Source organism: Canis lupus, chromosome 7 (assembly GCF_011100685.1).
Source record: "Canis lupus familiaris isolate Mischka breed German Shepherd chromosome 7, alternate assembly UU_Cfam_GSD_1.0, whole genome shotgun sequence".
Classification (NCBI taxonomy): Eukaryota; Metazoa; Chordata; class Mammalia; order Carnivora; family Canidae; genus Canis; species Canis lupus.
Window position 1 is genome coordinate 10,412,403 of NC_049228.1, and position 17,475 is coordinate 10,429,877.

General features: G+C 45.7%; 2 protein-coding genes across 4 annotated transcripts in view; one reads left to right on the plus strand and one right to left on the minus strand.

The window, feature by feature from the left end:
• The window catches only part of PPP2R5A (protein phosphatase 2 regulatory subunit B'alpha), a 63,236-nt gene extending 55,828 nt beyond the window's left edge, over nt 1-7,408 (plus strand). Inside the window, exons 9-13 of the mRNA XM_038542077.1 lie at nt 3,107-3,157; nt 3,450-3,569; nt 3,651-3,778; nt 4,632-4,733; nt 6,205-7,408. Coding sequence (XP_038398005.1) covers nt 3,107-3,157; nt 3,450-3,569; nt 3,651-3,778; nt 4,632-4,733; nt 6,205-6,337 — 534 coding nt within the window. The 3' untranslated portion in view covers nt 6,338-7,408. The remainder of the gene's footprint in view (nt 1-3,106; nt 3,158-3,449; nt 3,570-3,650; nt 3,779-4,631; nt 4,734-6,204) is intronic.
• Nucleotides 7,409-8,962: 1,554 nt separating this feature from the next.
• Nucleotides 8,963-17,475, minus strand: part of PACC1 (proton activated chloride channel 1) — a 38,851-nt gene continuing 30,338 nt past the window's right edge. For 2 of the 3 annotated variants that reach the window (XM_038542079.1, XM_038542078.1), the window contains exons 5-8: nt 15,318-15,460; nt 13,973-14,117; nt 11,619-11,726; nt 8,963-9,914 (exon numbers count right to left, since the gene is read on the minus strand). In XM_038542079.1, coding sequence (XP_038398007.1) covers nt 9,753-9,914; nt 11,619-11,726; nt 13,973-14,117; nt 15,318-15,460 — 558 coding nt within the window. In that variant the 3' untranslated portion in view covers nt 8,963-9,752. Of the gene's footprint in view, nt 9,915-11,614; nt 11,727-13,972; nt 14,118-15,317; nt 15,461-17,475 lie in introns of those variants that run through there. The other variant, XM_038542080.1, reaches the window with a different exon arrangement.

Genomic DNA, 17,475 nt, shown 5'->3' on the forward strand with positions numbered 1-17,475 from the left:
TAGTTTTTACCTGTGAAAACTTTATAGGTAGAATATCAGTAATAGTTTCCTAGTGCTACCATGATGAATTACCACAAACTTGGTGTCTTAAAATAACAGAAATTTATTCTCTCAGAGTTCTGAAGGTCAGAAGTCCAAAATCAGTGTGTCAGCAGGGCATCCAGCAGGTGCTCCAGCAGAGATTCCATTCCTTGCTTCTTCCACCTTCTGGTGTCTCCAGTGTTCCTAGCTTATGGCATGGCTCCAGTCTCACACTGCTGCCTCTTCTCTCATGTCCTGTGTGTCTTTTTATAAGGACATGTCACTGGATTTGGGGCCTGTCCATATAGGGCTACCATATAGAGACTACCCAGATAATCCAGGATGATCTCATCCTGAGATCTCAAACTAATTAAATTTCCAAAGATCCATTTCCCAAATAACTCATATTCATGGATTCTAAAGATAAGGACATGGACATATCTTTTTTGGGGCCACCATTTAACCCATTACAGCATTTGAAATTGAAATGTGTGACACAAGTAAAAAATATATTAGTATTTTTGCTGTATAACAAATTATCACAAAATTTAGTGGCTTAAAACAATAAACTATTATTATCTTATTCTGTGAAGCAGGAATCCAGGGATTACTTAGCTGGGTCCTCTGCTTTTAGGGTCTCTCATAAGGCTGCAGTCAGGGTGTTGGCCCAGGCTGGGGTCTCATAGGAAAGATTATGTGAGGAAGGATCTGCTTCTGAGTGCATATGGTTGTTGGCAGAAATCAATTCCTCAAGTGCTGTTGGACTGAGAGCCTCAGGTTCCTAGCTGGCTCTTGGCTAGAGGCCACCCACAGTTCCTAGTCATGTGGGCTTCTCTAGCATAGCAGCTTGCTTTATCAGAGCTTGCAAGATAAGAAGGCTCTAGAGAGTCAGCTAGTAAGCTGGAAGTCACAATCTTTTGTAAACTACTCATGGGAGCTATATTCAGTCTTTTGCCACATTCTGTTGGTTAGAAGCAAGTCACTAGGCCAGCCCAACTTGTGGCAACAGGATTACACAAGTGTGTGAATTCATGAAGTAAGGATCATGGAAGATCATTTTAGGAGTCTGGCTACCAATAGAACTACATTTTTTCTAAGTGGTGGGACAGTAGTCAGATACCACCACTTAACTGGCTAATTCATCTATTTCCCAAGGAATTGAAATGCCACTGTTGTACTAAGCCCCATTTACACGTGAGTGTAGATACTCCTCTATTTCATACCCCCCATTTTAATCAAGTATGCTTTACACCCAGCATGGGGCTTGACCTCATAACCCCAAGATCGAGTCGCATGCTTTTACTGAGCCAGCCAGGCATCCCTATTTCATATCTTTTTGTCAGTTTCTTTGCTAATATCTTCTTGTTTTAGTTGCTGATATCAGTAATGCAGGTTCCATTCCATTAATTTTTCCCCTCCCCCCACAAAAAATTCTTAGTTATTTGCTTACATTTATGGATTTTAGAATAAATATTTCTAATTTCAGAAAGGAATTCAGTTGGGGGATCCCTGAGTGGCTCAGTGGGTTTAGCCCCTGCCTTCAGCCTGGGGCATGATCCTGGAGTCCCAGGATCGAGTCCCATGTCAGGCTCCTGCATGGACCTTGCTCCTCCCTCTGCCTGTGTCTCTGCCTCTCTCACTGTCTCATGAATAAATAAATAAAATCTTTAAAAAAAAAAAAAAAGTAATTCAGTTGGTATTTGATTGAAATTACATAAAATGTAAGTACATGATATTGAATCACGTATTTGAAGTGTTACATGATCAGTAAACATTTCTTGCAAATTTTATTCTTTACATTAGTTTTTATTATGAAATGCATCTTTTATTACTGATACTTTGTTTTATAAAGGTATTGATTTTTACATATTTATCTGGCCACATATTGAACTTTGCTACTGTTAGTAATTTTTCAGGTTTTTTAAATTAGGGGGTATATAGTCATTATATATTTAGACAAATAAGTATAATTTGGTATTGGTATTCCTGTCCAAGATTGTTCATCACATTCTTTTTATCTTACTGGATTGTCTCCTGAACTGTGTTCTTCCCAATTTTAATTTGAACAAGTGTTTATTACTGAACCAGGCTATAAAATATAACTGGACTACAGCTATAGAATAATCTAAAAGGCTATCAAAGATATATTTCTACAAAACTACCTGGCCCTGACAGTTTACAGCCTACTTCCAAGAAATCATTATATAAAATGACTGCTGATTTCTGAGACATCTTCATTCTAGCTTTAAATTTTTATCAGAATATATAGTCAAACATACCAAATAACTGTTCAATTTTTTTTTTTAATTTTTATTTATTTATGATAGTCACACAGAGAGAGAGAGAGAGAGGCAGAGACACAGGCAGAGGGAGAAGCAGGCTCCATGCACCGGGAGCCCGACGTGGGATTCGATCCCGGGTCTCCAGGATCGCGCCCTGGGCCAAAGGCAGGCGCTAAACCGCTGCGCCACCCAGGGATCCCCAAATAACTGTTCAAAATCTTTTGAGATGATCACACAGTTTTTCCCTTTTAACATAAAGCTGTAATGAGTTGAACTATCCTGGAATTTCTGGAGTAAGGCATAAGGGAGCAAGTAGTTCTGTCAATATACTGTTAATGTTTAACATAATACAAATTTCTGCAACTGGGTTCCACTTAAATTCATAATCCCTTCCTTGTATTTTGGTTATCAAGATGGTGCTAGCTATGAAATAAATTGGGAAGCTTTCTGGTGCCTCAGATGGTTTTAAGTAACAGGAATTCTTTGTGCCTTAGTTTATCCTTACAATAACTTCCTTCCTTCAGCCACACCCCGTCGTCATCATCATAGTTTCCTTTATTTTCTTACAAGTAGCATTTACTATTAAAATTACTTTTGTGTTTAATGTATAATTCCCATTGGTACACAGTAAATATTTGTTGAATTATTAAAAGTGTAAAGCTGAGCAGAAAATCTGGGGATACACTGAGATATTAAATAATACTGATCTACTTCAGAATGATTATTGATATAATCACAATTTTTAAAAATTTCCTGGTATTAGCCAACTTCATTGCTTGTGCTAAACTTTTTCCTTTTTGCAGGTGATCAGAGGGTTGCTGAAATTTTGGCCAAAAACATGCAGTCAGAAAGAGGTAGGTTTTGTTCAATAAAAATGGTATGATTTTTTAAAAATTCTTTCATCTTAGGGCTTAATTATAAACCATGCTTCTTTGAGCTGGCTGTATTGTCTCCACTACAGAGTGTAAGATATGGTCTTTGGGGGGTTAGAGAGGGAGTTGGGGGGATAGCTGAACATTATAGTAAATTGCATATACAACTTCTTGTCCACTATGTAATTTGTAAATTAACTTTCTCCTTTGTAGTTTTCTATGTTAACATCATATAATTTGTCATGTTATGTTTCTTAAAATTTTTTTAACCTAGGTGATGTTTTTAGGAGAAATTGAAGAAATCTTAGATGTCATTGAACCCACACAGTTCAAAAAAATTGAGGAGCCTCTTTTTAAGCAGATATCCAAGTGTGTATCCAGTTCTCATTTTCAGGTATGATATTTTCATGAAGCCATGTTTATACTATTATTCTATTTCCTCTTTTAGTTTTGACATTTCTAAATGTCTTTTTAGGTTGCAGAAAGGGCATTGTACTTCTGGAATAATGAGTATATTCTTAGTTTGATTGAGGAGAACATTGATAAAATTCTGCCAATTATGTTTGGCAGTTTATATAAAATCTCCAAAGAACACTGGAATCCGTAAGTATCTTTTATGTTGATTGTATTATTGTGTTTGTGCTGTTTGTCTTTCGATCTCGTAATTCATACATGAAACCCATACAGATTTGGAGCCTATCCCAAGGTTAACATCATAATTCTATTGTGTATTTGACATACATATAGTTTTATAAAACTGTAAATATATGTATGTTCTTAATTTCTATTTAAAATTGCAAATCTCTCTGAAGGGAGAACTATCTTGTGTGACATTCTGCACCACTGTGTGGTCAGACCCAGTTGGGGAGACCAACCCAGCTCTGGGTTAGTGCTCTCCCAGGGAGAAGTTGAAGTGCTTAGAGTCCTATCAGCAGTGTTCAGATTGTGCAGACTGAACATCCTTATCCTACTTTGTTTTTCTCACAAGTTATGGTAGGTAGTTCCTTTTCATCTTTTAATACTGTTAGCTTGAGAAAGTAGACTGTAGAACAGACAAGAAGGTAACTAACATTTTTTAAGAGCTTAAGCATAAGACAGACATGAATTTTGGAATTAGATAGATGATCTCTATCACCACTGGCTGTGTGACATCTTGCATCTTAGTTATCTCTAAAATGAATTGATGGGAACCCTGGGTGGCGCAGCGGTTTAGCGCCTGCCTTTGGCCCAGGTGGTGATCCTGGAGACCCAGGATCGAATCCCACGTCGGGCTCCCGGTGCATGGAGCCTGCTTCTCCCTCTGCCTGTGTCTCTGCCTCTCTCTCTCTCTCTCTGTGACTATCATAAATAAATAAAAATTAAAAAAAAAAGAAATTAAAATGGATTGAGTCAGCCACCATTTAGGGATGATAATGTTACATTTTCTGTGGCCCAACACTGTTTATTTTCATTTTAGGACCATTGTAGCACTGGTGTACAACGTGCTTAAAACCCTAATGGAAATGAACGGCAAGCTGTTCGATGACCTTACTAGCTCATACAAAGCTGAAAGACAAAGGTATTGGGCATTTTTAATTACCAAGTTATCTATACATTTTAAGTTAGTTGAATGTGATTTAGTCCAATAAGGTAGCTTGCCTAAATTAAAATTATAATGTTTAAGTCAGTTAGAGACTTTCAAATTGTAATACTTAAACTTTTAAGTAATTTCTAAATAAAAAACTTACTCTACCGGTTAGATTATAATTTTAATGTGGATTATAAATCCTGTTTATCTCATTCACAATTTATGCTGGATTTATATAACAATTTCTTATTGTTAGGTATTTATGAAAATTGTTTTTGTTCAGATGGGCTTCCATAGTGAGCCTTACTCTTCAACTGCTCTTTGCACGACAGTTTGGGAGTGTCAGGTTGCCCATTTTTACAAAGTGGTATCTTAAAGTCTGACATAGTTCTTTTTCAGTCAAAGGGAGCTCACATAATATTTTGTTACTTGCAACAATATTTAGAGATGGTAGCATGTAGGAGCATTTACAAACCTGCCTAAGTGATCGCCTCTTTTGGAGAACTTCATATATAACCATCTTAAAAATCACTTCTCATTTATTTCAAACATTAGACGGGTAGTAACCACTGTACCTGAGCCCACCCACCATTTGAGGATAATAGATACCATTTACCTCTAAGAAGCTTATTACCTATTGTTGGGAAAAGCTGGTCTCTCTTGACTAGAAGTTCCTAATCAGGGTTTTCCTGTGGCAAGTAGAATATCTTTAGGGCTATCCTAGTCCATCAATAACTCTAAAAAAAAAAATAGGTACCTAGTTTAACCCTTGGGAAGCATAATTATAATCACAAGAAACTTGTGTATTTCACATCACAAAGAATAATCATAACTGCAAAAATTAGTACCTTTGTCCCCTTAAATGGTATTTAACTACAAAACTGTAAGCCCTTCTTTTGTTTTTATATGTTCATATAGCCGTTCAAAATAGTTTGGTCCAAGTTATTCAGAAGCATTTTCCTTAGAATTAAAATTAAATAGTTGAAACATAAATATTTTGAAATTGTTTTTTTTTAATCAAACTCTAGTTCTTATTTGACATCAAAGATACAGACTGGTTAGTGGCTAGAGAGGTGATTCCGCCAGAAGTGGCTCCAGCCTGACCTCACAGCCACCCTTCGATTTCTGTAAAAGGTGACCATCCTGGCTGTGGTAGCTATGAGAGGGTTAGGTGAGAGTGAGTGTAATAGAGTGTGAATGACAACAGTGGTCGTGGATGTAGCAATATGTAGGGGAAAACAAGGTGTAGCTGAGTTGGTACAGGAGACCCATAGACCTAGTAATCACAGGAGAGTGACAGAGCAATTAGGTGCTCCTGGTAATTGGCCTTAAATACTTTAGTAAATGGATTTAAGTGAAATGTGGGCGAACAGTGTGCTCTCCTGCAAACTGCCAAACAGCAAGTTTCTTTAGGTTCTAAATGAAAGGTTTTCTGACTACAAAAATCTTGGTTTATCTACAGAGAGAAAAAGAAGGAATTGGAACGTGAAGAATTATGGAAAAAATTAGAGGAGCTAAAGCTAAAGAAAGCTCTGGAAAAGCAGAACAGTGCTTACAACATGCACAGTATTCTCAGCAATACAAGTGATGAATAAAAAAAAGCCCACCGCCTCTGTTGGATAGGCAGTTTTGTACACTTTTTTGAAATATGTAAAATTATGAAACAAACCTCTCAGTATAATATAATTAAAAAAGGCCAACTTTTTTTCTGGCAACTGTAAATGAAAAATATGGACTAAACATAGCCCTGTGCTATATCATGTCCATAGTATATTGTAACCTTTGTCTAATCATGGATTTATTGTGTCACTTCTGAAGTTTCACAGAAATGAATGAACTTTATCATCTATGATATGAGTGAGATAATTACGGGAGTGGTAAGAATTATGACTTGAATTCTTTGATTGTGTTGCACATAGATATAGTAGTCTGCTCTGTATATTTTTCCCTTTTATAATGTGCTTTTCACATTGCTGCAGACCTTAGTTACATCCTAGGAAAAAGAATATTTCCTAAAATAAAACTAAGGTATAATCCTTACCCTCCCCTCTGTTGCTCCCAGAAAATACAATGGGGAGAGTTACCTGCCCTAAGCCTTCCTTCCTTCATTAGAGATATTACTGCACTCTGGAATTTGAGCAGAAACTTAAATCTCCAGACTTTCTGAAGCACAAAATATAAATAAAAGCTGGGAAAGTAAACCAAATTCTTTAGATTGTTCCTCATGAATATTCCCCCCTTCATCTGCAACTCCCCAGAGTGATGAGCCCAGACTCCTGGAGGCAGTGCAGGTGAACACTGAGCCTGCCTCTCAGTTCATTCCTCCTCTTCCTCCTGAAGGCTGAAGGCAGGGCCCTTCCAGTCCTCACAACCTGCCCTTCCTCCTGACCCAGGGAAGGAGGCTTTGAGTCCCACAATGTGGTGACGCAGAGCGCTCACTGTCACTGCCTGGCTTTATTTAAAGGAAATGCGGTAGGCTGCCCCTGTAGAGTTCCTGACTGTAGCGAGGTCTTGTATGTTTTCACTTGGTCAAGTATTTCTCACATCTTTTGTTATGAGTACCATTCCAATCTCTTTACTTGCAGTTGTGTGGAAAACTGTTTTGTAATGAAAGATCTTCAATGGGGGATTGAGCAGCATTTAATAAAGTCTATGTTTGTATTTTGCCTATGTGGTCTTTGCTTTCTCCAGCTCTAAGCTGAGGCATCCAGAGGCAGCCTGCTGCCCCTTTAGGTTCATACAAACATACACGTGTGTACGTGGAAAAGACTTCAGGTTATGTGCCAGAGTTGACCACTACGGCCGCAAAGTACATCCGTTTTACAGAATCCCTGCATAAAATTCTAAATTTTAGGATACCCTTTCATCTTCCTGCATGTCTGTGTTCAGAGAATAGTGGTTTAAATTACCTTAAATGTCAGTTTCATTAAAACAGACCCACAATTTATAATAAATAGCGCTTCCCTGGGCGAGGTGTCCAGGGAAATTGTGGCAGAGTCAGAAATTAGACAATATTATAAACTTCCCACTCTTTTGCATTCATGAAAAACTCCAGCCTGGGCCCTGCACAAGATTCCTAGGTCAAGGTAAAAGCAACTCCTTTCACCCACTGGAGCCCCAGGACAAACTCTTCCTTTCGGTTCACAGCTCATATTGTAGGGTCTCAGGTAGCCACCTCATTGTGGCCACCCAGATCAACGTGCCCTTGCCAAACCCCCCACGCTCCCCAGGGCCAGCCAGTGTTCCTGACAGCTGGCGGCGGGCAGGGCAGAGCGAAGGTTAGGTCTGAAGGTCTGTGTAGTGGAAGGTTGTTTCCTTCGCTGAGGAGCAGCCACAGTGGATTCGGACAGGCTGCAGCTGTAGACATTAAAGTTTTTTTCTTCCACAAGCTAAATATGCTCGCTTCCTAACTACCTACTTACTCTCAAGCACATTTCCACACTACGGGAAACACAGTAGGTTTATTATTACTTAAATCTCTAATAAGCTCAAATAAAGCGGTGTGTCATCTTTAGAGATATTTTAACACACAGACACGTGTTTCCAGTATTGTTAAGGGAAGCTCGCCTGGTTTTGCATTTGCTTTACAAGGAAGACCTTACCAGATCTAGCCTCCCATTTGAATGCGCATGCTGCTGTGCACAGCAAAGGAGCAGGGAATATTTCTTTGCACAAGTTTATCTTTAGTAATTCAATCAAATAACTGTGTCTTGCTAGGTTGAACATGAGATAAGAATGCCCACTTGTACCTTTGGGTTTTTCTTTAAATTACCTAAAGCCAGGTTTTAAAATGCAGGACATGTGAGCGAGTCCCCTTTGGAAGCAAAGGGCATGTACATGATTTCAGACTCTGGAGACAACTTTCGTAACCTTCGATGATCTCGTTGCTACCTTGTGAAAAATACTCAGTACTCCTCTCTGTCGAAAGTTGGCTGAAGGCGACTTTGAGGGTCACACCTGAGGGTCCCTTTCTCAGATGGGTGCTTTTGTGAGACAGGAACAGAATTTTTATTTGTGGGACTAGATCCGTCATTGTTCCTATCTGCCATCAATCCCCACTCCCAGCCTGCGCTTCCTTGGACGCAGCCATGACGTACCTCAGGAGTCCAGATCCATCCATCTTGGGAGTCCAAGCTCACATGGCCACTTACTGGGACGTTACAGAATGAAAGTATACTGGTGCCTCCTGGTTTAGCAGATACTCACACTGGCAAACTGACTTTTTGCATGAACCTAACTTTTATTTACCTGTTAACAAAATCATGGGGGTCCACTGGGTAGGCACCTCCTAGGTACACATGTCCCGGTGCTTCTGCAGGTTACTCTCTTCTGCAGTCTCACACCTTCATCAACAAATACTCTGGCCCGACAGGAAGGTGGCTAGTCCATCCACAAGAAACCTTAGTACTACTTTCTAGTAGCTTTAAAAATGTCCCACTTGGAATTTAACAAATGAGAAAGCATGTCGGAGGCTGGATATTGTAACTGGCAGATGACGTCTCTGGACCAGGGATTTTGCTCTCGTGTGCAGTGTGCGGAGGCTTCAAAGCATAGCTGCACACCTGCATAGTCAGGATGTGGGGGGGAATCAGTCTCTTCCATCGACCTGAAAACCCTCAGGGGGAAAAAAAAACCTAAGGTAAAACGTAGAGCCTTAATCATCCTGTTAGAGTTGAACTATACACCAAACCAGGTAAGAAGGGCGGCTTCACAAACCTTCAGAACATTTGATAATCCAATTCCGCCTTCCACAGTCCCTATTCACATGTCCAAAAAATGTTCATTAATAATTTAAACACTTAAATAAGGTTTTATGTTATCTGCTGGATCTGTTCCATCGGGCTCTAAACATCCTGTTTTGGGGGCCAGGTCAGAAGCTCTGGTTTCGCAGACCGTTCCTCCCAGCGAGGCCCGTTTCAAGCGAGCACAGCAGTGCTGGCAGCTCCATCGATGCACACAGAAGAGAACTTCCATCACTGCGGACAGTCTTACGGACGCCACAAGGCCGCTTCAGCTTATGTGGTTTGCTGCCTGACCTCTTTTTTTAAGGTACCTCTTCCTAATTTTGATCATCCATTTCACACTCAGTTTGGCAAACTCTGCTGCTTTAAATAACGCCAAGAAGGCCCCACAGAGAAGGGCGATTGTGTTCCAAGGGTTGGCGGTGATGATCTGGAAAACAGCAGCGAACACAAGCTCATCAGCTGGCTTCAACTCTGATTGCTGGGTCCTATCAGCGTTACTGCCAAGGGCCTCCCACCCCCAGGTTACTGGAGCAACACAAAAAACACCTGGGTTCTACGACGGCCCTAACTCCACTTCGTTCTGACTGTATCTTTAGGATACAGAGCTCGAGTCTGAGAAACAAGATACTAACCTCTTCCTCCCATAAAGTCATCCAGGGAAAAAAGTTGTGTTTCTCAAAAAAAAAAAGCTCTGCACAAATCAGATGTTCCATACTGAGGTTTAGATTTCTGGCCTAATAATGCCCAGTAAGTGAACTGGATTTGAAACAAATTTCCCCCAAAACCATACCCACTCTGTTGGGTCAGTTCCTCTCGCTTTCTTCCCATCTCACAGTTCCTCAAACTTGCCTCCACCTGGTCCAGCGACAGTCTCACCTCCTGGACTCCTGCCTCCTGGCTGTACCCTCATTCCCCGGCCCGGGGCGCTTTCCTGCTACCGAGCTTACTGATCCTTCCCAGCTCCTTGGAGCACGACTCTGACCACGAAGCCAAAACCCTCTTGACTTTGGCAGAGACATTTAACCCACAAGCTCCTCTGGCAGCCACTTACTGTCTGGAATGCGTCCCTGCACCGCTCCCAATCGTGCTCCCACTAAATGTTAAAACACTTCTAGGCTGAGGTCACGTCGTGGATTTCTGAGTCCCCAGTGTGGTAACCACAGCACTCTTAGGTCATTTAGCAGGGTGACCTTGGACAGTCTCAGTGTCAGGGCTCCCAGATGCTAAATGCTTATTACACCGGCACCACCGTTCAGGGCCGTGAAGAAGCTAAGTGACCTCAAGGGGAAGGCAGGCCTCTTTTGGGCGGGTGTCGGCCTTTACTCGGCTCGATGGGCACCTCCTACTGAATAATAGCTAAGTGAAAACTGGCTCATCACACGCTTTACGTGTAGAGCTGAAGGCGTTCCTTCTTCCACCCAGAACCCCGTTGGGTAAGCGGCACGTGCCACTGTGTACAGGGCCCTGCCGGCCCACGCTCACGGTGGTGCTCAGAGATCATGGAGCAGCTCGTGTCACAGAGGCCCTCCACGTGTGGGTCTCAGCCAGGAGGGGTGCTTCCCCTATACCACAACCACATTGGGACATTCTGGAATTATCTAAGCGCCCATCCGTGTTAGATCAGGGACTGGCTCTGGTTCCCTGGAATGTTGAGCAAAGCTGTCCCGGCATTCCTCTCCTCCAAGACTGAGTCTGAGAACCTGGCATTCACTGATGCATTGTTAAATTTTTTTATGTACCCTTCTGCTCTGACAACAAATAATAAGGAATATTATCCAACAGAGACTCATTAAAATAGAATGGCTTCCAACAGCCATCATCTAGACAAGCTTAATGCAATCCATGCTTTCTGCTCGGTTCATTGACTCAACATCACTCTGAAGCAAGTACTCTGTACTAAGCACTCTGCCAGACGGCGGATAAACGATGGTGAAGAAAAGATGAAGTCCTCACCTTTGCAGGGCCAGCTGTCTAGTGATGGCAGGGCCAATTAAGCACAAACAACCCAGAACGTGAATGTCACCAATGACAAACTGATTCGTGCCATGAGACAAGACGAGGACAGCCTGCAAGGATGAGTCAAAATACCTCGGGCAGGGAGTCTGCTCTTGTAACGTGCAGTAATACTCACATCTTGGACTTTCTGGATGAAAGGATCTTTCCATTCAAACACCACAAAAAACAACTGGGCACTTTTTTCGGCAGCTGGCCTCTGGTCAATGTAGTTAACCACACTGGTCTAGGTAAGAGAAGAGAAGGGAGGATTACCACCTCTGCCCCTCCCTGCCCTGGGTCACAGGCGGGAGAGGGTAGTTAGAGGATCTTGGACCTTGGTTCTCCCCACACCAGCTTCTGGACGGAGAAAGCCAGACATCTCATAAATAGCATCCTGAAACTGGTACCAGAGCCGAGACTTTACCCTGGTTTCCAGTTCTTTGGGGGCAACGAATAGGATCTGGGATGTACAACAGGTGTTCTGGATTATCACCACAAGGTCCCTTATGTACCTGGACTGGGGATTAAACCATTCTCCACGTGTGATGTTCAGGCATATTCAGAAGTCACAGAAACCTCAAATTTCAAAATACTTGATCTTAAAAGCTGAGTAGTTCAACCCTTCGGGTCTACAGGGACAAAGTGCGACCTCACAGATCCACCCGGCTGAGCATTCCCTGGAAATATTTAGTAGGCGTGCTTGGGAAGATCGGGTTATCAATCACTAGAAGCTCTGCGAGGTGTCACGGAGAGCAGACGGGTGCCAGAGGCCGAAGCCCAGCTCCAGCCGGAGGGCTGGGGCCCCCGCCCCGTCTGAGCCCCACTCTGCCGCTCGCAGATGAAGTGTGAAGTGCCTACACCACCGAGGCATGGTCGGCATCAATGAAGACAGTACGTACAGAAGGACCTTAAACTTTAGAACATGATATAAAAAACCTTGTAAACTTCATTCAGAAGAGTTCACGCCACCCACCAAAAGACTTCTAATTTAGGCCCTAACGAACAGCACAAACGTTCTAAAATCTATATACGGGTTGGGTTCGCCGGGATTTGGGCCCCCCTGGGTTCCAGTCACGGGGGAGCTGCGGGGAGACCGGGCAGCGCAGGGGGAGCGCGAGTCTCCTCTCCGCCGCTGACGGGCCAGGGCCAGATGGGAAAGTCCTGGGAGTTCCCAGAGGAAAGTGTGGAGCAAAAGTCCGGGACGTGACAGTTCTCCGACAAACTAGGAATACTTTAAGGACCCACTGCCACGGGGGTCACCACATCTTAGGGGATGAGAAAAGGCCTGTCCTCTTGAAGAAAACTGGCTTTAAGCCCTTCCCAAAGGCATCAGATCTGCAGTGGTCCGAGGCCCGGGGACGGGACGGACCCGGACAAGGACGTGGCTTCTGGCCAATGAGACTCTTCGGTGGGAGTCAGTCCTAATCTAACCGCCTTTCCCGATGCTGCCCCTCAGAGTCCAGCCCAATGGAACAACTCCAAGGAAGAGCAGAATTTTCTAGAACAGACTGTCTCCTCACTGCCTCAGCAGGCACCCAGCCACCAATACGTGGGATGGCTGGCTCTGGGCGTGGATGGGGGCAGGGGGCAGCCACGCCAGGGTGGAAGTTCCAAAGGTGGGGGTGCGGCCTTGCTTTCGGGGGTGACTGACAAACAGCCCTCTCCCTCCATCCCCACCACCAGGCCTCTGCCCAGGTCCCCTCCCATCTCCGGCTGGTACCGTGGCTAGAAACCCCTCACACATCTTGGGGCTCCAGGCCGGTGGGCTGAAAGCCCTCACATTTCCCACTGGTAACACACTTTGGGCACATACCCAACATATCGTGACTTTCTTAGAAGTGATGTAACGTCACTCTTACTGTTCTGTTACACACTTTTCAAAGTATTCAGAAATAGGAAAAGGAGGAGATAAAGAAATTAACACAAAAAGAAAGCTAGTGGGCAGCCTGGGTGGCTCAGCGGTTAGCACCGCCTTCAGTCCGGGGTGTGATCCTGGAGACCCGGGATCGAGTCCCACATCGGGCTCCCTGCATGGAGCCTGCTTCTCCCTCTGCCTGTGTCTCTGCCTCCCTCTCTCTCTGTCTCTCAAAAATAAATAAAATCTTTAAAAAAAAAAGGAAGCAAGCTAGTTATTTGCCCCAAGCATCTCAGTGGATCCTCCTGTGCACAGCACTCCAGAGGCCCCGTACCTGGTCTCTCTTCCCTGCAAATCACCGATCTTCCATGCGGCCTCTGAAGGCCAAGGTCATGGGCTGTGGGGGGCAAGTCACCTGCTCCTTGAAGTGGGGCGTCTCTGTTTGGCCCACATGTTTGCTGAGGACCGACGGTGGCCCAGGGAAGGGGCTGCAGAACACGTCTCCCCCCAGGCACGGGGCCCCTGCTCACTGTGAAGACTGCCCAACGCTCATCTCTTCTGCACAGCTTCTCTCCCTGCCCCCGGGGCCAAGGGTGCAAGGGGCCGGCCGGGAGCGCAAACCCAGCGCCACCTACCTCCTGCCGGAACTCCACCGCTTCCCGCCCGTCCTCCTCCTTGGTCTTCACCAGGGACATCTTGACCCAGGTGCGGAAGCCCCCGGAGAACTTCCAGCTGGAGTAGGCGCTCTCACAGGCCTGCATGAAGCCCACCCTGTCTGGGCTTGGAACACAAAGAAAGGGCCACGTGAGGCCTGACGGCAGGATTCAAACTCCAGCCCCTGCTTGCAGCTGGTTGCTTGGCTGGCACCGCCAGGGTGCTGCCCACTTCCTGCTTCCTTTCCAGGCTCTGCTTCTTGGTTTTCATACGGAGGGAGAGTTGTCACCCACCTGGAGGGTGGGGGAGTCCCTCCTCCCAGAGCGCTGGCCCCGTGCCTGCGGGTGCATCGGCCAGCCTCACGACTCTGACCTCAGGGGCCCCGAGGAGCCTCGCCGGCCTGCCAGCCTCCTCTGGGAGGCCCAGTAGGGGACCACACGGACACCCGTGGCATCGGCCCAGCCAGCACCTCCCCCAGGGGGATCTGGGCGTCACACAGAGCAGAAGAGACCACAGCAGAGGCTGCAAGCTCTGAAACGGAAGGATGGAGCAGTGGGATGTGAGCCAAGGGGAGGTGGTCCTTGGCCACAGCCAGGGAAACGGCCCCTCCGCCGTGGTGACGGCCACCCGCCTTCCCTTAAATGGAGCCCTGGGCTCTGAGGGACCTGAGGCAGGCGGGCTCGGGGAACATGCAGAGAACGCTCCCAGTCCCAACGAGCACTTGGCCCCAGAGAGGGCACCAGAGTGTCCCCCAGGCAGACAGGCACTTTTATCCCCATATTAAACACACTCGACAGGGATCCCTGGGTGGCTCAGCAGTTTAGCACCGCCTTCGGCCCACGGCGTAATCCTGGAGACCCGGGATCGAGTCCCACGTCGGGCTCCCTGCATGGAGCCTGCTTCTCCCTCTGCCTGTGTCTCTGCCTCTCTCTCTGTCCCTCTCTCTCTGTGTCTCTCAGGAATAAATGGGTAAAAATCTTTTTTAAAAAATAAATAAAATTTTTTTAAAAGATAAATGAATAAAAACATGCAACAAACCCACACTGAGCCCACACTGCCCCTGACACTGCAGGGAAGACCTGGCCGGAACTCAGGGGGCTCACAAGGTCCCAGCAGCAACAGGACCAAGCCTCTCTGCCTGTGGGTCCCAACACTCGCCACCCAGATCTGCTTCGCTTTGTGAAGCCAGGTTTCCCGGGGCAGCTGAGCTCCGGGTCAGTCCCCGGGCTCGGGGGTCACCGCCGCCCCAGGCCCTGCCCCGCCCCAGGATGCACGAGCTGGGACGGGACTGCGCACGGCAGGCCCGCTGCGGACTTGAAAGGCCACCTGTGCAGGAACTCCTGGAAAGACGAGAAGAGGAGGTAATCGATGGCACTGAAGTCCTCGCTACTCTCATTCAGGCGGAACTGGAGGAAGACCAGCTCCCGCTTCTTCACTTCCCGGGGCCCCTGCACAATCAGGGCGGATTTCTGCAGAGACAAAGGCCAGAATTAGCCCTGGGGGAGCCCAGGGTGCTGTGCTCCTGCCCCCCCACCCCTCCACCCCAACCTTTGTGAGACTCCCTCCCACCTCAGACACGGAGTATGAGTGGAAAGCTGCTCGCCCCGCAGACCCCAGATGAGCACAGGCCACCCCCACCACCCCCTGCTCTCTTCTGCTCACCTCTCCAGCTCACCAGAGCTGAGAGCCACTGGCCTCCGTCCACTTTTCTCAGTGGCTCCCTGCACTAGGGGGCCCTTTACTTAGGATGCTGCTGGCTCAGTCGGTTGAGCATCTGAATCTTGAGCTCAGGGTTGTGAGATCGAGCCCCAAAATCAGGCTCCCTTTCTGCTTGACTTACTTTCTTTCTTTCTTTCCTTTCTTTCTTTCTTTCGTAAATAAATAAATAAATAAATAAATAAATACAAACAAAGGATGTCAGCTTACATCCATTGCACATACAAATGTTCTCTTCCAGTCTGTCGCTTTTCCATTAACTTTGCTTCTAATGCCAGTTGTTACATGAAGCTTTAAATTTGATATAGTAGTATCTGTAGATCTTTTTCTGTGTAGCTTCTGGGTTTTGCTTGCCAAGGAAAACCAATATGACATCAATGTTCTGTATCTCTTTTTTTTTTTTTTTTTTTTTTTTTGAGAGAGAGTGCATGTGTGCCCTTGAGAGAGTGTGGTGGGGGGTAGAGGGAGAGATTCCCAAGGGGGCTCCCCACTGAGCCCCACCCCAAGACCCTGAGATCATGACCTGAGCTGAAACCAAGAGTCTGACACTTTTAATCGACTGAGCCACCCGGGTGCCCCTCTCTCCTATATTTCTTTGTAACACTTAAACTTTTTTACCTTCAGATGCTTTATATGCCCCGCTTTCAGTTTTATATCTGGTGTGAAATAGGGATCTACCTTCCACTCCCCAGACAACAAACAGACGAGGGTTTGATCCCCGTGGATTTACACTGTCCCACCATGTGTCCCGGCAAGTCCCCTTCACGGCACCGCTCCCCGTCCCCAAACCCGGCGGGGTGATAATATTGTACATGTGCTTTTCTAAACGTACTTTTAAAAAACTAGATTGTTAAATTCCATGAAAAAACCAACTGGGACTTTTAACTGATGAGACTGGATTTAGACATTAATTTGGGAAAAAAAATCTTTACATCAATAACTTTTATAAATGCTCTGCGGGTATTTGAAAAGGCACAAAGTGCTACCCACACACTCACTCTACACTTGCGAACTGTGCTGTTCACTTTTTATCCTTTGTCCTTTGTGTCTATTTCATCTGTGGACGTGGGAGAGAAAAGTGCGAATTTAGTCACCCTTTAAGGCAACAGGTATTTTTTATTTCTAACAGGTTCTGCCTAAAATATACTAATGGAATGCTGTTTTGCACATCAAGAGTTCTGACTGTTAAATCATAGTGGAGAGTCCTAGCTTCTTCGCTCCGTCTCACACGCCCCTCCTGTACCCCTGCGCCCGGTACAGTCTAACGCCGCCCCTCACTTTTCCTGCCGCGTGTTTGTTGCATTTTCCCTGAGAGATCTCTGTCCATTTTACTGTCCACCTTTCCATGACAGGTCGAGCGGCCTGAGGATGCTAACTGTTCCCACTTCCTCCCAGGGAACTAGAACCACTTCCCCAATCCCAAGTTTCCCCAGAACGGCCACCCCACTGGAGCCTCATTTCTGCTCCAGCTGCGGCCACGTGAGGAGGTTCCTGGAACGTGCACCGGGCCCGTCACACAGGGCACCCTCCCGGGGCGGGCCCTGGGATCACACCCTGGGGACGGCAGTGACAGGGGCCGTCGCTGGACCACCTGCCCCCAGTGCCCACCGCCCACACGCCCGGAAACACGCTGCCCTCTGGTCTCAGCCGCTGTGTCTGTTCTGGGCTTTTCTGCACAGCAGCTCGGCCCATTCTCTGCCCAACACACGAGCTGTTTTCTGGAACTGGAACATTCCGGGAACAAAGTGAGAGAGGCAAGGGCTTAACA